The 27,591-nt window shown below is 42.9% G+C and overlaps 2 protein-coding genes across 4 annotated transcripts in view; one reads left to right on the forward strand and one right to left on the reverse strand.

The window, feature by feature from the left end:
- The window catches only part of Slc39a9 (solute carrier family 39 member 9), a 35,874-nt gene extending 19,965 nt beyond the window's left edge, over window positions 1–15,909 (reverse strand). For 2 of the 3 annotated variants that reach the window (XM_055595404.1, XM_055595401.1), the window contains exon 1: window positions 15,164–15,909. In XM_055595404.1, the coding sequence (XP_055451379.1) occupies window positions 15,164–15,259 (96 nt within the window). In that variant the 5' untranslated portion in view covers window positions 15,260–15,909. Of the gene's footprint in view, window positions 1–12,938; window positions 12,979–15,163 lie in introns of those variants that run through there. The other variant, XM_055595402.1, reaches the window with a different exon arrangement.
- Window positions 15,910–16,280: 371 nt separating this feature from the next.
- Window positions 16,281–26,929, forward strand: Erh (ERH mRNA splicing and mitosis factor). Its single transcript, XM_055595530.1, has 4 exons — window positions 16,281–16,375; window positions 19,021–19,108; window positions 23,263–23,383; window positions 26,385–26,929. Exons 1-4 carry the CDS (start codon window positions 16,373–16,375, stop codon window positions 26,485–26,487), a joined length of 315 nt encoding a protein of 104 aa, XP_055451505.1. The 5' UTR covers window positions 16,281–16,372; the 3' UTR covers window positions 26,488–26,929.
- Window positions 26,930–27,591: the final 662 nt, after the last annotated feature.

Below are 27,591 nucleotides of genomic sequence, written 5' to 3' on the forward strand. Positions count from 1 at the left end.
GTTGCTGTTCCTGCATGGCAACAGGATGTTAGCGCAGTCTGCAGAGACACTGTTGGTGCTTATCTTCGACATCATCTGGTGCACGAACAGCAAGCGTCTAACATTAGGGGATTGCTTAGAGACGCTTAAATGAACAGTGGCGAGGGACAGCTAGATTTCCCTCTTTATTCACTTAACATAAAGATTAATGAAGTCTTCCAGGAAGTAATAATAAGCATGCACTTTATTAACACCACTTCCTCCAATCTTAAAAGATAAGAGTAAACTGTTTTTCTTTCTAAACATAAAATAACTAAACATGGCAGTCAGTGGTGGCAAATGCTCAGAAGCAGAGGCAGCTGAGTCTCTGAGCTGGAGGCCAGCCAAGACAGCCAAGGCTGCACAGAGAAACTCTGTGCTGAGGTTTGAGAGATGGCTGAGGTTTGAGAGGTTGAAACTGGAGAGATGGCTGAGTGGTTAAGAGTGCTGTCTGCTTTTCCTAAATGGACCTGGGTTCATTTCCCGGCTACCACGTGGTAGCTCACAACTGTCTCTAACTCTAGTTCCAAGGAAGGTGACACCTTCATACTAATGCACATAGAATAAGGCTAATTAAAAAAAAAAAAAAAAAAAAAAAGAAAGAAAAAGAAAAAAGAAACCCTGTCTTGAAACACAAAACAAAAAGAGAACTGAACACAGCTAAAAATCCAATGTAGATTCTTTCAGGTGACCATAAAAACAAAAGCAGAAACTTACTATCAAAGAAGTTGGGAAAAGATTGGCAATAATTTACCAGTAATATATAAAGTCCAATGAACAGACTAAAATAATAAAAACATGTTTTTTCCTCTATCAAAGTTTTTTAAAAATAAATAAAAATAATGTGAAAATAAACTGTCATTTGCATTGATTAAACAAACATATTCTCAAAACATTGCAAACCTTCTTAGGGACATTTATGCCCTTTGACATTGTACCTTTTTAAATTTTTATTTTAATTTTTTTATTCCTGGAGACAGGATCTCTCCATTAGGAAGCCATTCTGTCTTGGAACTCACTATGTAGAGCAAGCTGGTCTCCAACTCACAGAGATTCACCTGCATCAGCCTCCAAAGGGGTGAGCCAGGGCACTAACCTCACTCCATGATTCCATTCTTGATTCTATTTTTCCCGAGACGGGGTTCCTCTGTGTAACAGCCTGGCTGTCCTGGAATCTCTTTTTAGACCAGGTTGGCCCAAAACTCAAGAGATCTGCCTGCCTCTGCCTCCAGAGTGCTAGGACTAAAGGTGTGTGCCACCACACCCAACTTCATTATTCCATTCTTAAAATCTGAAATATGGCCAGAGTTTAGACAAGCACAAAAAAGTTCACTCAATCTTTTCATGTCAAAAACAAATTGATTTCAGTATATAAAAGGACTGAATGTAGTAAAGACATTTGAAAATACATATATTAACCGGTGTGGTGGCGCACACCTTTAATCCAGCACTCAGGAGTAGGAGGTAGGTAGATCTGTGAGTTTGAGGCCAGCCTGGTCTACAAAGCAAGTCCAGGACAGGCAGGGATACATAGAGAAAACCTGTCTCAATAAACACCCCCCCAAAAAAGAAAATGCCTATATTAAATTTGAATAATAAAGAAATTATTCCCAAACAAAAGGGAAAATGTAAAATTGTACATAAATTAAAACAAAATAAAACTGATGTAAAACGTGTGGTGGTTTGAACAGGAATGGCCTCCACGGACCCATGTGCTTGAATGCTTGGCCATAGGGAGTGGCGCCATTAGGAGGAAGTGTGTCACTATGAAGTTATGTTTTGAGCTCTCCTATACACTTATACTAGGCCTGATGACACAGTCTCCTTTTGCTGCCTGTAGATCAAGATGTAAAAAGAACTCTCGGCTACTTCTCCAGCACATATCTGCCTGCACAACTGCCATCTTTCCTGCCGTGATGGTAACGGACTAAACTCTGAAACTGTAAGCCAACTCCAATTAAATGTTTTCCTTCATAAGAGTTGTTGTAGTCATGGTGGGTGTCTCTTCACAGCAATGAAACTGGAAGACAAAATGTCATTAGTGATCCTACCAGGCTGTAGGAAAATATTTTCTTTTCCTTCTACACATGACATTAAATGTCCCACAGTCTATCCATAATTGACCATAAACATGCCTCCTCCGCCCCAAAATGCCGGAAGCAGGAGACACGGCTCAGCAGTTAAGAGCACTGGCTGTTCTTCCAGAGGACCACCCAGGTTTGATTCCAGGAACCCACAGGGCAGCTCACAACTGTCTGTAACTTCAGTTCCAGAGTATCAGACATGCATCGTAGACATGCACACAAACACCCATACACAGATAATTTTAAATGCTAACTATGGGCTGGGACTGTAGCTCAGTGCTTGTCTAACAAGCATGACCACTGGGTTCACGTTCCTGCATAGTGGCACACACCTGTAATCCCACCATTAATGTGGAAGGAAGCAAGGGATTCAAAGTCATCCTTAGCTACTTAGCAGGTTCCAGTTCACCCTAGGCTAACTTCATATGGGGTCTTACGGGGGGGGGGGGGTGTATACATTTAATCCCAGGAGGCAGAGGAAAAGTGTATCTCTGACAGTTTCTGGCCAGCTAGGTTACAGAGTGAAACCTAGTCTCAACAAGAAAAAGCTGGGAGCTGAAGAGAGCTCAGCAGTTAAGAGTGCTCTGTCTGGGAAGGTTTGGATCCTAGCACCTACCTCCAAGGCTTATGAACACTTGTAACTCCAGCTTCAAGGGATCCTGTAACTTCCTTCTACTCTCTGTGGGCACTTTGGCATGTGCACGTGACACACACACACACAAATAATTTTTTAATTGCTAAGTTAATTAGAGACTATATAAACAGGCCTTGAACTTACTAAACACTGAAGCTCAGTTTCCTCTCTACTAACAGGGTTACAATCAACACAGAACTGCCTTGTAACTCACAGTGTAAGCTACTACAATCATTGTGCTGTGGTTGAATCAGAGGGCGCAATGCCCTAAATGTGATCATTTAGTTGTTTTCTCCTGGTGGGAGTGGCTCTGGGAGGAGTTAGGGGTAAGCATGATCAAAATACATTGAATGAAACTCTCTAATAAAAATATTTTAAGGATTTAAAATATGAATATGAATGCTTTCCTTGCATGTGTGTATGTGCTCCAGGTGCATGCCTAGTGCATCCAGAAGGTGGCATACTCCCCCAGAACTGGAGTTAGGAACGGCTGTGACCCCCCATGTGGGTCTGGGAACCAACATCTGCAAGAACATGTGCCCCTAACCACGAGCCCCTAAAGATATTTTTACAAATATGTTTTACCGAATGGTTTTAAACTCTGCAACTGTCAGGAATTCAGTCGCTTGCTCTCTGTCATGTGTATTTATCTCTTCTACTAGTCACTGTCCTGTCTGCAGACAGCTTAGAACACCCTGAGAGCCCCTCCAGAGGCTCTCACAATGTAAAGGTGGGTTGACAATGTATACATCTTTTTTAAGATGCATTTTTATTATGTATACAAGGTTTTGTCTGCCTGTACATTTGCCCACCAGAAAAGGGCACCAGATCTCATTATAGATGGTTGTGAGTCATCATGTGGTTGCTGGGAATTGAACTCAGGACCTCTGCAAGAGCAGCCAGTGCTCTTAACCTCTGAGCCATCTCTCCAGCAATGTGCAAATCTTTTTTTAAAAGATAGATTGATTTACTGATTTACTTATTATGCAATATTCTGCCTGCACCCCAGAAGAGGGCACCAGATCCCACTATAGATGGTTATGAGCCACCATATGGTTGCTGGGAATTCAACTCAGGACCTCTGGAAGAGCAGCTAGCAGAAGCGCTCTTAACCTCTGAGCCCCAATAATGTGTAATTCTTAAGTCACAAAATAACATTTGGAAGATTTCACACAAAAATCCAGATTTCCAGTTCTGAAAAAGTAGAAAGCTTTGGCAGTATCAGGCAGTATGTATCAAATAAGCGGCTTTCGGTTCATCACAACTACCTAATGACACAGGGCAGACACTAAAGGTCAGCTGCCACGTATTATGACACTGTTTTCTAAGACATGGGATCTTGCTATGTTGCTCCAGCTGGCCGCTCTAGGCTCACGTGATCCTCTTGTTTCAGCTTCCAGCATTTCTGGGGCTACAGGAGCACACCCCTTTGCCCCAGTTAAACTGTTGGATCTTATGCCAGAACAGAGTGACTGCTCAGCCTTCGTGCTGCTTGATTTTATGAACAACTACCCCACTGTATCAGCCAGAGTCCAACCAGGAAAGAGAAACCATAAAGTCACTTGAATAGGCAAAGTTAAATAGAAAGAGTAACTTTAACAGTAATGAGAAACTGACTAATAAGAACATACAAGCACCAGGTAGTAGTGGTGCTTAATCCCAGTACTTGGGAGGCAGAAGCAGGTGGATCTCTGAGTTCAAGGCCACCTGGTCTAGAGAGTGAGTTCCAGGTCAGCCAGGGCTACACAGAGAAACCCTGTCTCAACCCCTCAACCCCTACCCCCCCCCCCCAAAAAAAAAGACAAGTAGCAAATATAAGGAGTGGCTGCCTCCCAAGGACAGAGATAAGAATACCTCAAAAATAAATAAAATAAAAAGACTGATGTCCAAACCCTGCTGAAGAGGCTATGGCTGGGGTCCAGAGAATAGCACAAGTTTCTGAGTCACCAACAAGCCAGTTCTTGCTGGTAGAACTGGCTAGAAACAAGCACTCCAGGATGTAGGGAAAGTTGTTCATGGGTGTCTTGCTGGAGACTATCCCATAAAACCACCCAGGAGGGGTGCCAATGGAAACTGATGCCTGCTGAGTGCTGGAGCAGCTGTGTATGCCCCAAGAGCCCAGAACGAACAGCTGGCTGAAGTGTAAGAGCCAGGCACAGAGAAATCTACCCAGTAGGGCTGAGACTCCAGGCATGCTGCAGGCCCTGCCACAGCTGGACACTGTGCAGGGAGACTGACCTACTAAAGAAATCAGTGCCAGAGAAACTGCCTACGAGCCTGCTGAGCAAGCATACCAGAATCAAAGGGTAACACCTCCCTCTTATAAATTCTCTCTAGCATCCTCTACTGACAAGGAGTTAATATCCTGCCAGCTGGCAAAAGAAATATTTAAAGGCACAGGTACATGTTTTTGCAGAGAGGATGATGAAGACTGAATTTGGAACAAAAGGCTCAGCTGGTAACTGGTCCACTCGTTTACTAGAAAAAGCAGAAGCTAAGAAAGAACAAAGGGCAAAAGAGAGCAAACAAAATGCTTACTTTCAGGATGTCTGACTAATGAGACTTGCTGGTTCTCTGGATTAACTAGATGTCTGGATTAACAGATGTCTGGAAAGGTGACACCAATACTCTCCTTCCATCTCTATATAATTAGTGGTCAAGTACTCAGTAAACCACACATGTTCTACTATCATCCCTTTACATGTCTCAAGTAAGTACATCTATTATCCCCACTGTATGGGTGGAGAAACAGAGACCTAGAAGGTAATTTGCCTAGCCTCACATAACCAGTAAGTGGCAGGGCAATGACCTGCACCTATGAAGGCTAGCTTGCTCACTATGCTAAACTGCTTGTGGACAAAACTTGTTTTGTCGTTTAACAGCCTTTTGCTTTTAGCAAGCGTTCTCCCATTTGCCTATCAAATGCATAAAGAAATGAAGCTGAATGTACAGCTAGATGGAGAGACCAGGATTAGCTAGATTATAATAAATACTTAGGATCAAGGCAGCAAGCAGAACCTTCCATGATGATATAATCATCCAGACCTTGTCACTTCAAAGCCCATATAACTGAAACAGAAGGATTTCTAACCCAAAAAACCCAACTACTTCTGGCTCAGGAAGTTGGAAATCAAACGCTAGTATTCAAGGGTAAGTGAGAAGCTCTTTCTTCCTTCCTTTCTTCCTTCCTTCCTTCCTTTCTTCCTTCCTTCCTTCCTTCCTTCCTTCCTTCCTTCCTTCCTTCCTTTCTTTCTTTCTTTCTTTCTTTCTTTCTTTCTTTCTTTCCCCAGCTAGTCTATAACTCAATGTGTAGAATAAGCCCAACTTAAACTCACAAAAATCCACCTACCTCTGCCCACCACGTGCGGTGACTAGAGGCTTGGGCTACCATGCCTGGCACTTCTTTTCTTTTTAAAGAGAGTTCCCAATATGTAGAATATATGGCTTTGAACTCAGATCTGCCTTTGAACACACATCTCATCTGGGATGAAAGGGATGTGTTACCACACCTTGGAGAGGCTTCTGAAATTCCACCACAGATTCTAAACACCACACTCACACTTGGCATTACTGTTCATTACCTAGAATTTCAAACATCCACTGAGCCCTAGTGGATGTTAAATCTCATCTCTAAATCCTTCAGTTGTGGAGTTGGGGATATGGCTCAGGCTTTGTTAAAAATGAAGACCTGATTTTTGAACCTTAGCGCCCATGAAAAATTCAGGTCTGATGCTGCATGTCTGTAACACCAACATTTAGGGGCAAAGAGAGGTGGATGAGCAGGGGAGAGCTGCACTGGCCAGCCTGTCTAGCTGAAAGGGCAAGCTTCATGTTCTATGAGAGAGCCTGTCCCCCAAAATAAGATAAGGCAATTGAGGAAGACAGACACACAAATAAAATTTTCAATTAGAGGCTAGGTTAAGCCTGTCAACTATAAAAATATTCTGAATAGAGTTTTTCTCTTCTTTAAAAGTATATCACTTTTTGTACCATAAAAATGGAGGGCAGATTAAATAGTGAGGCTATTGAGTTGGAAACTGATCTTAGTTCCACTGGGCAAGTGTTCCAGGCATCTGGGCCCTGCACACATACAAGTGTTTACCATGGGGTTTGAAGCCTTGCTACCCCAACTAAGACCACAGCAGGAGAGAAACCAGTAAGGCAAATATTATTGGTGTTAAGATGCTCCTGAGTTAGTAGGCGGAAAAAAACTGCCTTAAACAGATCGTGTTCTCATGCCTTCTTTACAGTGCTCATCAGGAAAGTTGCATCATTCATTGGACAAACACTCTGGCCCGGCGAGTCAAACTCTCTCCACCAAAGTGTATGGCTCCTCCTGCCGAACTGCTTATCTGTAAAGCTCCGTCAACAATATCTCTAGATCTTGTCCTGAGGTTTAAATAAGACAATATATACCAATGCCTGATATATAGGAAGAGCGCAAGCAGCACACACAGGGTAGTGGCACACACCTTTGATTCTAGTATTCAGGAGGTGATGCAAGTGGGTCTCTGTGATTTCCAAGCCAGCCATATATAGTGAGGACCCTTTCTTTTTAAAATTTTATTATTATTATTTATTACAATTTATTCACTTTGTATACCAGCTATAGCCCCTCCCTTATCTCCCTCCCCCATCCCCCTCCCTCCTTCTTTCTTCCCTATGCCCCTCCCCTAGTCCACTGATAGGGGAGGACCTCCTCCCTATCTGACCCTGGCCTATCAGGTATCTGGACTGTCTGGATCCTCTTTCTCTGTGGCCTAGTAAGGCACCCATGGGGAAAGGTGATAAAAGAGCAGCCAACCAAGGTCATGCCAAAGACTACCCCTGCTCCCCTTACTAGGGAACCCCCACAGGGACTGAGCTGCCCATAGGCTACATCTGAGCAGAGGGTCTAGAGAGGACCCTTTCAAAAGAAAGAAATGAGAGAGAGAAAGAGAAAGAAATAGAAAAAAAAGAGAAAAAGAGAAGAAAGAAAGAAAGTAAGAAAGAAAGAAAGGAAGTAAGAAAGCAAGCGAGAGGGAAAGAGAGCAAGAAAGAGAAAGAGAAAGAAAAAAGAAAAAGAGGAACAATAAAAAGACTACTTTTATTATGTAAATAAATTTTAATCATGCATATCCATAGCATCTTAGAGAAAATAAAATTTTCATAAAAATGTTGAATCTGATCATATCATAATTTTGTCTCATTTAAACCTAAGTTTTTATCAGCCATAGAACCCTATAAAATAGTAATCTGTAGCTCAAATCTGAGGAACGACATGTTACTGGCTGCTTTCCAGATAAGAGTAAATTTACTGAGGTAAAATTTAAAGTCTTAGAACTCAGAAATGAAATTCAGAAGAGTGGCAAAGCTACTGCATTCTCATAAGGGAACAAAAGAGAAAGACACTAGACAATGCAAAAAATCCTTGAAATGCCATTTGGTCAAACCTACCTTAAAGGGGACCAATTGCCAGAGAAAATGAAAACCGAACAAACTTGTTCTTCAGGCACACAACCTTTTATGTGGTGGTAAGTCAAAACACCAGACACCTATTATGAATAAATCACTTATTATAATCAGACACAAACGATAACTTCAAAATGTGAAAGGACAGAACAAAGCTTAGAAGTAATATTTAAGTAAAGGAAGAAACAGAAAGGTAGCCGCCGGGAAGACTGCCACATGTAGGGAGGCTGGGGGACAAAGCCTGGCCTATCCATGCAACAGCATCCAGCCATCACCAGACCTCTGCAGTACAACAAATGCTGAAAAGTTCCTGTAACTGAGAAGGAGATGAGAAAAATAGCTCCTTCGTATTAAAAGTTTGTTCCCAAATAAAAACCATAAAGATTATAAATCAGGTTATAAATCAGTGGCACATGCCTGAAATCCCAGCAAGCAGGTAGTTTGAAGTCAGCCTGGTCTACATAATGAGTTCCAGGCCAGCCACGGCTACAAAATGAGGCCATCTATAATAACAATAATAATGATGATGAAAATAATAATAATAATAATAATAATAATAATAATAATAATAATAATAATAGAAGAGGCAGAAGAAGTGATCATCAGAGAGGGTCAAGGAAATGGGAGGGGAAGTGCAGAGGGGGCCAACCAAAACTAAAGATGTATGAAAAAGCCAGAAGGAGACCTAATTAATGACAAGCTAATAGAAAGAAAGAAATAAATAGTTTACATGGAAGTACCCTATGACGATAGATAAAGTTGCTTCCAGAAACCATGGCTTACTAGATGAAAATTCCAGTACCAGCAGTGGTATACTGGATAGCTTTATGTCAACTTGACATAAACTAGAGGCAGCAGAGAGGAGCGAGCCTCAATTTAAAAAATGCTTCCATAACACTGGGCTATAGGCAAGACTGTAGGACATTTTCTTAAGGTGGGAAGGCATTGTGGGTGGTACAACCTGTGGACGGGTTCTCTAAGAAAGCAGGCTGAGCAGGCCAGTGAGCAGCACATTCCCATGGCCTCTGCATCAGTTCCTGCTTCCATCTTCCTGCCCTGCTTGACTTCCTGTCCTGACTTCCTTCGATGAATGTAAGTGTAATCCAAATAAACCCTTTCCTCCCCAAGTTGCTTTGGTCATCATATTTCATCACAGTAATGGTAAGCCAAAATCATGGTGTGTGTTACAGCACCAACCAGCCAAGCAAGAAGCGCCCACTGGTGCAACAGTGGCAAGGCAGTAATGGGGTAACCAATTAATCCCTGCTCTGAGTTAGGACCTTCTCCACAGAAGGGTAAAAATACATTAGGTACTGTAAGCCTGGTTAAAAGTCCATAGGTGTGTAAGCCATAAGCAACAGTGGAAAAGCTACTGCTATTGTTTTGCTAGGGGGGACATGATATACCCATTAAATTGCTATCTAAATAATTGTGTTTATAACCATAGATTAGTCTGCTGTAGCTTTGGTCAGAAAAGCTCCATTTAGCAGTGGTCAGTGATAACGACAGAAACTCTTTACTCATCAAAGCGCTAAGAGTAAGAAGCTGCTGAGTGATCTGCTATAATGGGATTTTAATATCACCCTCTCCATAGTTTAGCATCATGGACGACAGGGTAGAAAGAATTTAAGAGCAGAGGAAGGAGTGCAATGAGGTAGAATGATGCTTTCAGAACATCACATCACCACTGTACTCTTGATGTCAATACAGCTATGATTACCAACAAAACGGGGCCTGTCAACATCCTATCATGTAAGGGGGAAAGGCTCATGGACCAACGCCTCCACAAAGACAAAATGTTGACATTGATGACCTTGCCCCCCAGAAGACGGTGAATGGCCACACTGGGAAGCTATAGCAAGATAGCTGTGCGGTTCCCCAGAACATCGTCCTTGCAGCCACGTGTCAAGGCTGTGGGCAAAGCCATTCCAGAGCTGAATGGGAAGCTCAGTGGCACTGCCTTCTGTGCTCCTCCCACCAATGTGTCTGCCCCGGATCAGACCTGCTGGGTGGTACAAAGACATCAAGAAGGTAGCGAACCAGGCATTGGCAGAGGGCCCACCAAGGACAAGAGCGTCTCCTGCAACTTGAACCTTGATACCCACTCTTCCAGCTGTGATGGTGGACTGGCACTGCTCTTGATGACAACTCTGTAAAGCTCATTTCCTGGAATATACATCCAGCAAGAACATGAGGGGAGAAGAGAGGCCATTGGATGCTGAGGAGTCCCTGTCTCAATTCAGGCCCCAACACTGAGCATCTCCCCTCAATTTTCATCCCAGACCCCCCAAAAGAAGGGGAGCAGCTCAAGGAGCTCTACTCTTTTGAATACTATCAATAAAGTTCACTGCACCCCCCAAAAAAATTATAAATCAGAAAAAGATCTTAAAAGGCCTTATCAGTAGTACCACATTTTCAAATGTCCTTACTATGTCCTAGGCCTAGCTTAAGCTTATTTTCATTTCATCCTTACTACAGCCTTTAAGACTAGCACCGATGAGATCTGAATGTGAGATCAAAGCAATGACACTGATTCGTTGTTATTGTTTTTGAGATAATATAGTTACATTTCTTTCCTTTCTTCCTTCCAAATCCTTCCATATACCCCTCCTCTCTTTCTCTTCAAATTCATGTCTTTTTCCATTATTGCATGTATATATGTATAAATATGTAGAGGAATTTTAATTCAGAACATGACTGTTCTGCCAAGAGATCTCATCCAAAAGCCTTCTTTCTAGGTTTGCGAGATACGGCTGGCAAGAGGTCACATCTAAAGATCATGTAGGTCTGTGTGATCTGGCTGAAATACAAACATGCCTTTAATCCAGGAGACAGAGGCAAGCAGATCTGAGTTCAAGGTCAGCTTGGTATAGAGCCAGTTTCAAGTAAACAGAAGCTTAGATCCAGGAATGGTGGTACATACCTTTAATCCCAAGCAATGAAGGTAAAGTTAGTTTGTAGAAGCACCTCCATCTCAAAGTGATGTCTAAGGAGAGAAGTTTAAACCAGAACAGTGGAATTGAACCAGCCAGCCCAGAGCTCAGTATGAACAAAAAAGGATGAACTTGTTATGCAGTAAGTCTCAGAGGCTGAAAACGTTCTAGGCCTAGGTTAGCAGACAGGCAGAAAAACTCCAAGAGAACAACAAAACCAGGCGAATGAAAGTTCCTTTTTACATACATATTCCCAGATATAAGCTGCTCAGTCTGTATGACACTGCCTGTATGTATGTTTTCAGGACTGGCCATATGATACTGAATAATCAATTGGTGTGTTCGGCCCTGTTTTGGTTTTTAAACAGTTTCTCTAGCTTAGGCTTGATAGAAACTCACTATGCAGTAGAGGCTGGACCTCAAATTTATGATCTTTCTTCCTGTGGCGGTCTCTCTCTGGATTAGAGACCTGCCCTGATGACACCCAGTGCTCTGGTGTGTCAGTCTCTCTGAGATAGGTGGTTAGTCCAACTAGGCTCTAAAATCATCCTCATTTGCCTACTATGGACTCACTGTCTCAACAGAGGAAAACTCAAACTGCTCTCACAAACACAAGAAGTCCCCAAGCTGAAAGTCTTCAGAAACTTTTATAACAATATGATTACTACCAGTTCAGGAGTAGTGACTGGTAGTAATCTTTGTAAGTCTGCTGACTCTAATAACAACACCTGTGGGACTGTATTTGCTATGTCTTTCTTCCCCCGCTCCCCCCACTTCGTTGCACTTTTGCAAATATACTGGTCTGGATTGGAATGGAAGTCTAAAACAAAAATAATCCTCAGACAGTCGACCTAAAATCCCACTCTGGCCATCTGTATCTACTTCACTTATCAATCAGGACAGCTGCTGAGTATAAACTAGGTAAACTGGTTCAGTCTGCATCCGCAGCACCGTTACCAACTGCAGAAGAAGAAAACGGCTCCTTAGCAACTGAATCTAAAACACAAGATGCCACACTGGACCTCATTTATGGAAAGTGAGCTGTGGCCTCCTTTACAAGTCTAGTTTTTCATTTCCCCATATGCTGAAAAATTAGCATTTTCCCTGTCATTAGTTATATATAATTGATTTGACAATTAAAATTTTTCTTTTTTTTCCTAAATCAAAAATCCATGAAGCTACAGTTTCCTGGCCTAAGGACAAAGAAAAAAGCCACACATGGAGAATGGTGGTTTGCAGGTGAGGAGGAAGTGAGAGGAAATTACCGTCATATACTTTCTGGGAGTCAGGTGTAACAGACTCTGCTACAGCAATCTCAGACTACTCTAACACTAATGCAATAAAAATTCATGGTTCCATCAGTCATCAGCCTTTATTTTTGCTCTGAGAAATTCTTTAGACAGACACAGAGGTACACGCCTTTAATCCCAGCACTGGGGAGGCAGAAACAGTTGGAGCTGAGGTCAAAGCCAGCTAGGTCTACAGAGTGAATTCCAGGACAGCCAGAGCTACATAGAGAGATTCTATGAACACCTAAACAAAGAAAAATTTCAAAAACTGGTGGGCGTGGTGATGCACACCTTTAATCTCAGCACTTGGAAGGCAGAGGCTCTGAGTTCAAGGCCAAGCAGGTGTACAAAGTGGGTTCCGAGACAGCCCGTTTCTACACAGAGAAACCCTGTCTCCAAAAACTAAAAACTGAAAACAAAAAAAAAAAAACAACAAATCAAGAACCAAGCTGAGAAAAAAGAAAACTCAATGGGAGAAAAAAAAAAAAAAAAAGAAGGGAAGCCAAAAACCAAGCTATAAATTACTTACTTGAATTTTACTCCAATTAAGCCAGGCCTGGCGGCACACACCGTTAATCCCTGGAAGAGGCCAGTAGAGACTTGTGAGTTTGAGGCCAGCCAGGTTTACAGAGAGTTCCAGGCCAGCCAAGGCTATACAGTGAGCCCTTGTCTCAAAACAACAACAAAAACCTAGATAAAATTTATCTCAGTTAAAATATTTAAATATACAAACCAATCCAAGCCTCACAAATGTTACCCTAATAATGTCAATCCAATTCCAACACAACTATAAGAAAATATATTGGGGCTCTGGTTAAGAACACTGCTGCTCTTCCACTAGATCTGAGTTCAATTCCCAGCACATACATGGTGGATCATCATTATCAACACTAGTTCTGGGGGATCTCCAAGGGTCCCAGGCACACACATGGTGCACAGACACAGATGCACACAAAACACACATATAAAATAAACAAATATTTTAAAAGAAAGAAAACATGTTAGAGGGAAAATAGGCTCAGAAAGCCTAGGCAGCAAAGTAACCCAAAAGAAAGGCTTCATTGATGAAGGAAGACTGTGACCTCACCTGCTGCCCAGCTCTATCCAACGGCTATCTTGAGGAAATAACAAAAACACAAACAGTAACAAAAATTTAAAAACACTAACCTATAGAGTAAGTCTGTGTGCTGGATTTGTCTATGAGCTACACAGTACATGTACTATGTATCCTTGCCACGATGGACAGAGGCTGAGTCAGACAAGCTCATTCCAGGATACTCTGTTTCCTTGTCTGTAGTGTAGCTCAGTGAGTCTGTTGTGGGTTTTGTTTGTGTCAATGCTAGGAACCAAACCTAGGCCTTGTATATTCTAGGCAAACTCTGCTATTTGGCTTATACACCAGCCCTTCCAATGAATCACATTAGGTAACGTATATAATTTTTTAAAAAGTGTTATCATTAGGAGCTGAAGAGCTAAAAGCAGCGGCTACTCTGACAACCCAGATTCAATTCCCAGCACCCACATGGTGGTTCACAACCCTTCGTAACTCCAGTTCCAGAGGACCCTGCAACTTCCAGCTACCAATGACAGCAGGCACACATATGGTACGGCTACAAACGTAGGCAAAACAACCACACACATAAGCAAACAAAACTAAATACCATCAGATTGCAAAGGGCACAGATGGAAAAGGATCAGACAAGGCAATGCCTTTCTGGTTGAGGGCTCTTTTCCTCACTGCCTAGCCTCACCACCCTTTCCACCACAGGCTATTCTCTTCACCATCAATGCCTTTCGTTCCCAGCCTCTTGGAAGCCAACTTCATGCCTTATCTTTCCTTTGAGGAAATTAGTCTTTTCAGGAATAGAATTGAGGTAAGAGCTTCTTTTACTGCTGATCTTGAGGAAAAATTGAATGGGGGTTTTCCTCCCTAAATTTTGAACAGTGCACCTAGGGAACTTTTGACAATTTAAAGAATTGATGTGCACATCTTGTCCCTCCCTCTGCTAACCTCTGTTTAAGGAACCAAAGCATCCAAACACATTAACTAAAAGTTTCTTTCTTTTTTTTTTTTTTTTTTGGTTTTTCAAGAGAGAGTTTCTCTGTGTAGCCCTGGCTGTCCTGCTTTGTAGATCAGGCTGGCCTGGAACTCAGAGATTCGCCTTCTGCCTCCCAAGTGCTGAGATTAGAGGTGTGGGCCACCACGCCCAGCCAAAAAAGTTTATTTCTATGCAAACAGATTTTAAAATAATCTCAGAATATCTATTCCATTCCAGTCCTTGGCTTCTTTGGAAAAAAACAAAACACAACCTACTTTAGTTCATTTTTCACACCAAATGTGCTTTTGGTGCTTTCCTCCAAAAACATTCATGATTTTTCTCCAAAAATTATACAGATTTCAACTCATATGGACAAAGCAATAGTCTCCATTTGTTTTTATGTTACCTTGATTCCTTGAAACCTCCGGGAATCATCAGAAATGTAATTACGGTTCCTGTCCCTAGGAAAATGCAGAGCCCCAATTTTTTTGTATATAATTTCCATAGAATTGTGCAGACTCCAGGGTCTCAGGGAATGATTTATCCACCACACTCGGTTAAGACTTGCAAAGCTAAACGTGAGCTTGTTTCTGCTGTGAAATGTTACATACATTTTCCTTAATGAGATCTTAGAGAGGAGAAACAGCTTCTCTTTGCAAATATCACACAGTCTAGCACCATCCTAACGCTTGGCAGAAAACGGAGAATTTCTTACCTCTGAGAAATTAACAGCCAAAGGAATGATTCCAGCCACGTAACATCCTACCAGCATTGCCAAAGACAGCAGACTAATGGAGAGAAAGTCATCCATTCTGCCCTCCTGTAGTCACCCTCTACCACCGGGCTTCAAAATTCCAGCGGTCTGAAAAGGCGCTTAGGCTGTTTAAACGTGTGGTCTTCCAAGAGAAGAAGGGAGTTTCCCACTTCTTTTAGCCTTGCCACCAGCCGGGGTGTTCACGAAGCTCGCTGCTCTCTTAAGAAGCAAGCTCCTTCTTACTGACACTAGCACCAGAGAAAACTTCGCGCAATCTTAGGTTCTTAGATGCCAGTCACTGGGATTCCCGTAGGTAACAGATGGGAGAAATTGTGCGACTAGATATCTCTTCAATTGTCGGAAAGACACAACGACCCACTCCCCTAGACAATGTCCCTGGTAGCAGCAGGGACAAGAGGTAAACCCAAGTGTCTTCTTCTCTGGCGGTACCTGTTCCCTAGGGTGGCTCCGCGGGTGATCCGCCCCCAGGGAAGAGACCAGCCCACCAGTCCCAGCAAACTCCCTTCCGAGTCTACCGTCGAGCAAGCTGTCCCGCAAGTCTCTAACAATGGATCAGAGGATTCAACAGCAAAGTCGACACATCGCTGTCTCTGCCCTACACCCGGTGTAGCCCATGGTACTTCCCTCAGCCAGGCCCTGACCCTGAGTCGCCCATACTACAGCTGCCATGGCCGCCAAGTGGCACCTCTTCATTACTCCCACTTCCGGATTGTCTCACCGCCTCCTCTTTAGCAGGGCACTTCCGGGTTACAACCGACCTATAGACCGCGGCCCTTCTATTACCGCCATTTTTTAGAAAGGCTAAAAAAGGACGACCGGTGTCACCGCGGCATTCTCCATCACTTTAACCGCCTGCCCGTTAACTGAAGTACACAAGGCAGCATCCCGAAACAAACCGTTCTTTCTAAAGCTGCGAAATATTCTCTTACACGCCTCGGCGCCCTCATCCAAGATGGCTGAAGCGGAGTCAGGGTCCCCTCCGGAAACCGGAAATGTGTGCCTCTCTGTGGGGCGAAAGGCTCTTTCGTGTCCCGCTTCCGACCACTTCCGGCGGCTGCTCTCGCGGGATTGGCTGTTGGCGGCGTTGAGGCTGAGCTCGTGTGCGGCGGCGGCGGTGTTGGCGGCGGCTGCAGCAAAGCGTTTGGCGCGATGGTGAGGCCTCAGCGGTTGCCCGGGTCCCCAACTTCGAGGGCCACCCCGGCTCCGTACATCTCCCCATCCCTGCGGTCCCCGCTCATCCAGCGCGAGCGAGCTGCTCCCCCCCCCCCCCCCCCACCCTACCCCAGCTCGCGGATGGACCCTTCCCGGTGCTGGGACGCGGGGCCTGGCTGTAGGCCCCGGATCTGGTCCGCCCCGAGGCTGCGCGCCCGCCTGCTGGTTGGGGCGAGGTGTGCAGAGGGCAGAGGATGATCTGTTAGCGGATCGCTGCCCGGGAGAGGGAGACGTGGGCTGCCGTTCTTTTCTCTAAAGCTGCACCGGCGGACTGGAGGAACAATGGCCGGGGAACGTGTGTGAGACGTTTCCTGAAACTGACACCCGTCACCTCACTATTCGCAGCATGTGGGCCCTGGGGTGGGGACGGGGGGGCTCGGATTTGCTTTGCAGTGTGCCGCCCCCAACCTCTGTGTTTCAAAAAAAAAAAAAAGTATATTTTTTTTCAATGTCCTTAGTTGCCTCGTTTAGGCAATTCCATCAGCCTTCAGTCTTGTTCTTAATTACATTCTCTTGGGAGTGGAGCATGAAGAAAAACTCCAGGGTCCTAGCCCCAGTGCCTGACAGGAATGGTAGTAAGAATCGGCTTTTACGTCCTGTAAAGGGTTTTGTTTTAGTTAAAGTATGTGCCTGTGTTTGTGCACGTGAACACATCACGGGTGCCCGCTGAGTCCGGAAGAGGGTGTGAGATCCCCAGGGTCTGGAGTTAGAGAGGGCGGTTTTGAGCGACGGATGTGGGTGCTGAGATCCAAAGTCGGGTCCTGTGTAAGAGTAGCACGTGCTCTTAACCACTGAGCTGTCTCTTCAGCCCTCTCATGATTGCTGTTTTGCTTTGGGAGATCTTAAAAGTTGTGGGGTTCTGTTTTTTGTTAGTTTCTTGTATGTGGGTGCTTTGCCTGCATGATGTGTGCTTCTTGCATGCAGTACCTGCGGCAGCCAGAAGAGGGCGTCCGATTCCTCTGGGATTGAAACTGCTAATGATTGTAAGCGGCCATGTGAGTGCAGGGAATAGAAAACCAGTCCAGTGGAAGAACAGCTTGCCATCTCTCCAGTACCCCAGTCCTCTTGCTCTTAAGTAAACAAAAGGGAGAGGTTTTCGGGATATACTTGGAGCAGGTGTGTGTGTCTACACTTTTCAAATGTTATTCTTTCAAATTATTCCTTAATTTGCCTTAAGTTTTTTAAAATGTGGCAAAGAATGAGTAGCTTGTCTAGAATAAGGCGAGAAAAGATGCAAATATGGTTTCCATAAGACTATTTTCTTCTCAATGCGTGACATACTGAAAGTGCTTTTTGAGTAGCTGGCCTTTTATGAGCCCCTCTATAACAAACCTAATCCCATGGTTTCTCTGGCTACCAATCACTGGCAAAACTGTGTCCGTACATATTGCTCTTATTGCCAACTTAGAGTTTTGCCTCAAGTCTTCTCAAACTTAATCAAAATGACTCAGATCTTGCTGGGGAGGGTGAAATATAATGCTCTTTCGATATGTGCAGTTTAAAGTTTTTTGTTTGTGCTTTTATCCAGAAAACCCAGATCTCAAATGTCTCAGTTGCAATTTGTTGATAGTTAAATTTTTAGATTGTCTAAGGGTTGGGGATTTAGCCCTGAGTTCGGTCCTCAGTACTGTTTTTCTTTTTGGATTGTCTCAAAGCAGCTTGGCCATCCTGATATAAGAATTTAGTTTTTAGCCAGGAACTAGTTTTGCAAGCAGAGAAAACAAGGTGAACAGTTTGGTTGAGGATTGGGCTTGCAGTGACGTTGCATCATACTGGCATTTGTTTAATTAATTAGTCGTTCTACATGCAAGGGAGACACTAGATACAGCCATAATTCCAATAGGACTCCTCCTCATCTCCCAGGGACATTTGGAGGCATTTTTGGCTAATGAGAGGTAGAGAAACCCAGCAACTGACCCCACCCCACCCCCCCGGTGAGCAGGAGAGGGAAGCTTCAGTGTCGCTGTTGTTCCTCAGGTACAGTCACAGATCCTGCAGTGCGACAAATAACATGGGTATGAGCTAGCCCCTACAGGCCAGTCACCTGGGAGGTGAATAGGTAAATGGAGTTTTTTAAGGTGCCATTTACTATGTACATTTTATGTTACTACTATATCGTATCCTTGATGCGTAAAATATGGCTCCACGGTTGTATTCAAGTCAGAAAAGATCTTACATTGATAACAGTTATTTGAGTATTCCCCTTTCTCCCTTTATCACCTCGTGTCTTGGAATTTATTGAGTTAATATTGCTAGAGACCAGTGGAGGCAGATAACAGGTGTTAGAGGTTGGCCAAAAAAAAAAAAAAAAAGACAGAAGGGAGAGTACAAGATAGCTTGCTAGTACTTGTTGGCAGGTATATTTGGAGTTTGAGAAATGACCCAGAGTTAGGGGCAGATTTAGTAAGGGAGTTGTGGACCCAGCACTGATGACATGCTTGGACATAGGCATCTGTACTGTGGAATGAGCAACCTAGTTAATTGTGTTTTAGTAACATTTGTGTCATGTGTGAGGGGTTTGTGTTGTGTTTTGAATTTCTGAAATGCATATAAGGCTATTCATTGAAATTGTTTTTCCCCTTCAGTCTCACACCATTTTGCTGGTACAGCCTACAAAGAGGCCAGAAGGCAGGACTTATGCTGACTACGAGTCTGTGAATGAGTGCATGGAAGGTGAGTGATCGCAGAAGGAATTAATCAAGGGTAGAAATCTTTGGAGTCCCTCGGAGTACACAGGCCATTCTCTCGTGAGATAAATAACATTGGGAACTAGAGCTGGTTTTTGTGTTAAGATTTCTTTAATAACTAAGCAGGGAAAATAGGATTTTAGCATAGACCGTTAATTATATTTGCTATAATACATGGGTGTTTTATATACCTATTCTGGCTAAACTGTAGCACTATAGATTAACACTCAGCTCTGAGAATGCCTTGTGAAACCCAATAACTTGTCTATTAAACAGATGTTAAAGTTGTTTAGCTTTGGTTGTACACCATGAGAATGTTAGAAAATAAGTAAGCTCAGAGAAAGTCAAGGTTCACAGAAGCAGGTCAGTATTACTTACTGTACATTTGCTAAACTCTCATTGTGCTGACTGACATTGTTCCGAGAATATTGTTGGTTCTTTTCTTCTTTCTATCAAAAACTTACATAGTTACTTTGGTTTGGCTGCACAAGTCCCTAAAACTGTTGATTATTCAAAACTAACTTGGTCAGGCCCAAATTGAACTAATTTTAATTATTAATTATTATTAATAATTAATTATTAATTAATTATACCTGTGAAAACAAAAGCTGCTTATAATCAAAGATGGCTTCAAGGTAGCACTGCCATCAAATTCTACTTTTAAAGATAAAAGGGGGAGCCGGGTGGTGCTGGCACACACCTTTAACCCCAGCACTCCAGAGGCAGAAGCAGGCCGATCTCTGTGAGTTTGGGCCAGCCTAGTCTACAAAATGAGTCCAGAACAGCCAGGACTACATAGAGAAACCCTGTCTTGAAAGAAGGGGGAAAAAAAAGGTGTTGGGGGTGGGATTGCAATGTCTCAGGTCCATTCTTCTGCTGACATTTTATTTGTTATTAAGGTCAACTATATAGATTAACGAACTACTGCCTTAGCACAGTGTCTCTGGGCCCCTGTTGTCATGTTTGAATTGCAGACAGTGACCTTTCTTTTAGTAAAGTCTAGCTTTATTGTTTGTCTATGACAGTTTTGATACCTATCCCGGCTAACCTGGAATGCAAGATTTGCCTACCTTGGCCTCCTGAGTACTGGGATTGTAGATATGTTCCACGGAGTCTGCCTCTAATATTTTTAATTATTGTACTTTAATTGATAGGTGGTTTGTGGAAAATGTAAACAGAATGTAAAGTTAATCCCCCTGCCTCTGTTACTGACATCGGGCATTGGAAGTGTTAAGGCTGTTACAATAGTGAACTGGGGTTGATACATTGTTAACTCAGTGTAGTTTACTTTAGGGTTCATTCTGTGTAGGCCAGTTCTGTGGAATGTGCCAAACTGATGAGATGATGGGCTTGCTAATATGGATGTTTTCAACCCATGATTAATTAAATTTGTGAATGCTAACTGCTCCACACAGGCCCTTGTGGCTAGTTGGAATTGTTGCATACAGACTTACCGTGCTCGTTTCTGTGACATGACAGTGCACATTTAAGGTTCTTGTGTGTTTTATGACTTCGTTTTCGTTTTTAGACTAGAAGTTGTAGCTTGTAGGCTTGGGGTGTAGCTTGTTTTATAGAGCCCTTGCCTAGCATGTAGAGCCTGAATTTGTTCCTTGACACCATAAACAGGTATGGTGCTATGCACCTGTAATTCTAGCACTTGGGAAGTGGAGGCAAGAAGATCGGAAGTTCAGGTGTATCAACTGTGGGAAGCTCAAAGCTAGCCTGGCTACATATGACATCCTCTTAAAAAAGGAAAGAAATGGTAGTTTATCTTTCATTTTAAAATTTTAAAAGATGAGCAGTGGTTATTACCATCATGTAATTCTAGCACTTAGGAGGCAGAGGCCAAAGGAGTATGAAAGCCAGCCTGAGCTAAGTTGCAGGGCAGCCTGAGCTGGATACTGGGATGCTGAATACTGGATACTGGGTGGGGCGGGTGTGGGGGAGGTAACTGAGAGGTGTCACTCAGTAGCAGAGCATTTGTTTAGCATGCATGAAGCCCTAGGTTCAAGCCTACCACCGCCATCTGCAAACCCTTTCATTTCCTTGAAAATCTACTTGTATGTCCTTCCCTCCCTCCCTCTCCACAAGTCTGCTTCATTGGTAAGAGCTTTATTTTATTACATTGTATGTGGAGGTAATTTTTTATTATTATATAGAAATATGGCTGATCTTCATGTATTGATCTTGTATGTTATAGCCTTGGTACCTCGTTTATTAATTCTAACGGTGTTTTGGTGGCTTCCTGTCTGCAAGATCACCTCATTTGCAGATAGAGACAGCTTACTTCCTTCTCTCTGATCTACAAGCCTGTTAGCTTCTTGCCTCATTGTCTGGCTACAGCCTGTAGTGAAATGCTGAGTAAATGCTCATTCTTCCTCCTGGTGGTAGCAGATAAGAATAGTCTGTGAATAGTCACTAAACATGACGTCAATGACAGGTCATTGGGCTTCACTTCCTTTTTTATTTTATCAGTTATATGATTTCAATGTAGTGTGCTTGTAGCAATTAAAGGGGGCAGGTAGCTTAGTCAGTAAAGACATAAGCAGCATTGAGTGAGAGTCCAAAAGCCATGTAAACCAAACCTGGTAACCTGCACTTACAATCCTAATGCTGAGGTGTAGAGACAAGTAGATCCACCGACTAGCTGCCTAGCCTGAGCAAGCTGCAGGCCAGTGAAGAGACCCTGTCTCAGATGAAAGGAGACATGGCATTTCACCTCCACACAAGTAGACACACAAAAACATGTAAAATAGTTACCTTGTTATTTCTGTTACTGAGTGTGGCCTTTCACTGGGAATTTTAAGGATTTGTTGTTGTTGTTGTTGTTGCTGTTGTTGTAGGTTGTTTGTTCTCCCCTTTATTGTTTTGTTTTTGGGGCCTTTTTTTTCCCCCTGAGACAGGGTCTCTCTGTGTAGCCCTGGATGTCCTGGAACTCTGTATAGACCAGGCTGGCCTCAAACTCAAGAGATCCACTTGCCTCCACCTCCTGAGTGCTGGGATTAGCCACCCACCCATCCCCCCTCCCCCCCCCCCCCCCCCCCGTCATGCTGCCAGTCTTTAAGAGGTTTATTTAGAGGTGCCTTAGGGGCTTATGTATTACAGCATAAGGCCTGTTGCCCACAGGTAACTAACATTGCTAACACCTTTGAGTAGCTGGTGGTAGCAAGGGACTAAAAAGGTAAACTCCCCGTTTGTAGAATGCTTTTCAGGCTGAAAATTAACAGGTAATATTCTGTTGATAATTGTTAATGATTTGGGAGTTTTGGTTTTAGTTTTGGGAGACAAGAGTCTCATGGTATGCTTTGGTCAAACTGTGGCTGAGGATGAGCTTGAACTGGTGCTGGGGTTGCAGGTGTGGCTGCCACACCTGGTGTTGCTGTCTTGGAGGATTTACGAGCTTTGCTTTGTGCTCATGTGATATAAGCATGATTTCAGACGACCTGTAGAGCCCTCTGGAAAGGCATTTGCTGTCTACCAGGGAAAGCTTACGAGGTGGAGGCATTTGTCCTCAGTCTTGTGAGAAGTGGGCTGGCTTTCTGGGTTTCTAATGAGCCCAATGTCTAGGATCCTCAGTGCCATCTTAGGATAAGCTCCAGCTTCATTGCCAGTTACTGTGACTTTCCATTGCATCAAAATTTGAAGGTAAAATGGGAAATTGTGGTGGTGGTGGTGGTGTGCTCTCTGACTTTAGAAAGATTTGCTGGGAAACCTGATAAAAAGAAACACAATACAAGCCAGGCATGGTAGCACACGCCTTTAATCCCAGAGCCTGGGAGGCAAGGGCAAGAGGATCTCTGAGTTCCAGGATAGCCAGGGCCATGTAGAGAGACCCTGTCTTAGGGGAGGGGGAAAAATACTGTTGGGAAAGGGTCATTGCTAATGAACCAAACATAGACAGGCCCTTGTTCAAGTACTCTCCCCAGATGACCAACCCAAACCCTTAATGGCCCTCCAGTTCCAGTGGTTTGAAATAATCTTCTAATTATAAAGCTCAATTAAGTTTGAATTTCTAGTCGCAGAAATTGAAACAAAAGTGACCAGCCAGCGGTCCTTTTTACAGCTCAATTTTCCTAAACTAAATTTACCAGCAAGATAGTGCTACTTGTGTTCATGAGTTCTTGTTCTCTCCCCCTGTAGGTGTTTGTAAAATGTATGAAGAGCATCTGAAGAGAATGAATCCCAACAGCCCCTCCATCACATATGATATCAGTCAGTTGTTTGATTTTATTGACGATCTGGCAGATCTCAGCTGTCTTGTGTAAGTATTAGCCACTATATCTTTTTTTTTTTAATCCATTTATCTAGTTACTGCTGTTTCACTTACATATAGGTCAAAAATTAAATCGATAATATAAAGCCAAAGTCATAGGAAGGTTGGCCAGCTCGTAGTGTAGGGTGAAGATAGGCTGATTTAAAAGCTCCAAATTGTTTGTGCCCTAAACCTAATAGTCCCTTTTCTTGGGTTTTTCTGTCTTTTTCCTAAAGTAATTGTTTTCAGATTAAAACCAAAGTTCCTTTCTTGAAATTTAATTTTAGTCCTATCCTGTGTAAACTTATTTGGTTTCATTGGTGTGAGGTTTTAACATGCTTACTGTAGTTGTATTTAAAATTTATTGCCAGTAGTACTGGTGTAAGTATAGTATTGTAGTCTACACCTTGAAATAGACTAGGTTGAGACTTACTTAATTAGGATATATGAACAGAGGATGCTCCTAGAAAATGATTCACTTTTTAAACTAATTCCCGTAAAGCAGCATTAGTAAGGAACTGTGCTTCTCTGGGCTTGGATAGGCAATGTTTGAAGCCTGTGCGCTTGTAATACAGCCTCTGGCCTTATCACTTGGCGAAAATTCACTGTTGCTTGAAGCATTTCTTCTTTGGGTTTATTTACCTTATTGGGAATTGGCCCTACTTGTGGAGATGTAGGCTTGTAACCCCAACTACTCATGAGGGTGAGGCAGGAGGATGGAAAGTTTAAGACAACTTAGTAAGATCCTGTTTCAGAGCGTACGAGAGGCCTTGGGTGTGTGTAGCTCAGGGTGGACGGCTTGCTTACCAGGCACAAAGCCCCATATTTAGTCTTTGGAACCATGAAACAAAATAGCATGTAGATTTTTTGCTTAGTCGTTTTGCTGCCTTGAATGTCTAAGTGTACTGTGTAAAGTACATGACAAGGTTTATGACCTGAAGAAAATGAACATTGCCCAGCATCGCTTAGCTAGTAAGTTGTTTCTCTCTGAGCCTTAATTTCCTCACTTTTTAAAAATAATTATAGCTACTAAGAGTGTTATTTTTAAAAGACAATGAACTAATTCAGATACTTAAAATAATATTGCAAACTTAATAACAACTTTGGGGTGGGGGGTTCGAGACAGGGTTTCTCTGTGTAGCCCTGGCTATACTGCCTCCAAAGCGCTATAATTAAAGGTGTGTGTCACCACTACAATTTTAATTTTAATACATACTATCACTTATCATCTAGTTCCTTTTTTATTTGTATGTATGTCTGACCTGTGTGTATGTCTGGTTACCGCATGCATTTCTGATGCTCTCAAAGGCCAGAAGAGAGTATCATTCTCTGACTGCAATTACAGATTTATATGAGCTATCGTGTGGGTGTTGGGAATTGAGCCTAGAAAGTGAGCAATCTTTTGAGCTCTCCCCACGATTTGTCTTTTGTTGTTTTGTTTTGTTTTTGAAAGAGTGTTTCTCCATGTGGCCCTGGCTGTCCATTCTAGCCTGCTCTGTAGACCAGGCTGGCCTCATTCACAGAGATCTGCCTGCCTCAAAGTGCTGGGATTCTGGACCACCACAGTTGGTGTTTTGTCAGCCTTTTTATACTACAGTGTTTTTGGTTTTGTGTTGTAGTAAATTAAAAATAAAATGGGTGTTGGGCTATATAATTTTATTAGTCCTATGAATATCACGGCAGTATTATCTAACCCGCTATCACAAGTAATAAGACACAGACATCTGTTTCAGTTTATAATTGCCTTATTTGCCTTGGGCTGGGCACATCTTCCTACCTACACTGTCTAAATCACCTCACCATCCATCTCCCTGCCCCATCCAATGGCATCCTCCTCAACCATCCTATTTTCTATCCATAATCTTTTAAATACTTGCTTTTATTTTTCATCTGGGCCTTTTCACACCATTATTGGAGTTCTTCCTCCCGGCTCCACGAGGTATCTTCTCCAGGCTAACCAGCATGGCATCCTCCTCCTTCCTCTCCAAAAGCCCAGGAACCTTAGCCAAGCCTACCACATTTTGCCCTGCCCAGGTATATATAGGTTGTTTAATCAACCAATCCGATATGTCTTAGGCAGATTTACAAAACAAAACAAAAAAAGGTGTAACCAGATCTTAAGGACCAGTAACACACATCAGACTACTTCTAACAGTTTTGTTATTTTCTGTGTATGAGTGTATCGCCTGCATGTATGTCTGTGTACTGTGTGCATGCAGTGCCTTCAGAAGTCAGAAGAGAACATTGGATCCCCTGGTGCCCAGGGTCATATACCTTTGTGATCTGCCATATAGGTGCCAGGGATCAAACCCAGGTCCTCTGGAAAAGCAACCAGTGCTCTTAACCACTCACAAAGCTGTCTCTTCATCCCTATCCTGCAGCTTTAGTATACGTTCCTCCACTAGATTGGGTTTTAGGCGAGCTGAAAAGTTTCTCTGTTCAAGTCCTGTAGCTGCCTTGACTGGCGGGGTGCTTGGTGTGATGCAGGCTCTGAAACCTGCATCATCAGCAGAATTGTGCTGCTGCTAGTCTTCCTGCAACCCTTCTCTTCTGAAAGAGAGGTTTTTCTGAAATTTTCCTTTGTAGGCCTTTCCTTTGGTTTTTATTTTAAAAAGCAGATCTTAAACTATGAGTTCCTTAAACATCAGCAGGAAATCATTGTTGAAGTAATATTCTATTGAGATTTCTTGGTTGATTCAGAATAATTTTGGGAAATCTAAAGCTTGTACTAGTGTTTAGCTTTTGTATTCACTGAAAAGACTATAAAAATAGTTGTATAAAAATAGAAGCTGTGGGAGAAAGCACACATGGTTTTGGTCAATAAGTGTGAAACTGAGTGCTTATGAGCTGTGGGCCTTGTCCTTTACCCCAAGGATTATACTAGGTGGTGTGGTTACAGCAGCATTGTGCACTTCTAATTCAGTACTTGTGCATATTGAAGCCACACCAGGCAGTTCTGTGGACCTCTAACTGACCACTGTAACTCTGCATGTTTCTTTCTGTTCCTCAGTTACCGAGCTGATACACAGACGTACCAGCCTTATAACAAAGACTGGATCAAAGAGAAGATCTACGTGCTCCTTCGTCGACAGGCCCAACAGGCTGGGAAGTAGGAGATTTGGAAGCATTGGGGGCTGGGCTGGGCTTGGAACAGGTGCATACAGTGTGCTGTAGTGAACATTTTGTATGATAGTAATCCTGTTTCCACTTTGTTACACTAGAGCCAAGATTGAATGTAAGACATGAAACGTGAATGATCTTTTCATTCTGAAACCGCCATTGCCCCTCTGCGCCTTTTCTTTCTTTCTTTCTTTCTTTCTTTCTTTCTTTCTTTCTTTCTTTCTTTTTTTTTTTTTTTTACTAAACATTTTTTTGATAATTCAAATAGAAAGTGTTTTTGCCATTTAAGGTTGATTCTGGTCCTTGAAACTGTTCATACCTGCTTTATAGCAGCGAGTGCACTAACCCCCCGTGTGTGTGTGGGGGGGGTGACAAGGTTAGTTATGTCCTCTGGGAAAGTCTTAGAGAAAAATAAAGAAATGTTCTGTAGTTGTATTTTCTTACTGAGTGTTTTTTTTCCTCTCTAATTATTGAATTGTCTGGCAGAGCATTGTCAGTTTTAAAATCAGTGGGCTGCTACAGAAGAACTTGAAGGTTCATATGTTTGGACCGAGTTTGCTGTGATTTGACACTAAGAAGCCTCATTTTCCCAGCAATCAATAAATCTCAGTCCAACTCAACAATGGGAATACATCCCATTTCAAGTTGGAAATAGTCCAGGTCAAAAATGCATTTAGTACCACAACCTAAACACAGTACACTAGAACCCAGCTTTCCTCTCCTGGCTGCCTGGTGGCTGCAGCTAACCTCACTGCAGCTTCCTAGCATTGCTAGAGATTTAGACCTGATGTCATCAGCTTAGAAAGAAAACCACACTCAAAACACACAGTGTGCATCTTTCACACCATCCTAGGTTGGGAACCATTTGTAAGAGTTTCTGGGAGTCTGCAGCAGTGAATACTAACTGTCCACTATCCTGTGGAAGCTCTTAAGGTGAGGGGAGACCCCCGAAAACAAAGTCATCTTTTAATACGATGGTTCCATCATGACTTGAACACGTCACACTGTCCTTCCGGTCATTTTGTACATGCACACTTCTAAGTCTATTTCATGGTAGTAAGCATCTTCATATACCGCGAGATTGATGGTTTACAGGG

This window comes from Psammomys obesus, unplaced genomic scaffold (assembly GCF_907164565.1).
Source record: "Psammomys obesus unplaced genomic scaffold, mPsaObe1.curated_primary_1811, whole genome shotgun sequence".
Taxonomy (NCBI): Eukaryota; Metazoa; Chordata; class Mammalia; order Rodentia; family Muridae; genus Psammomys; species Psammomys obesus.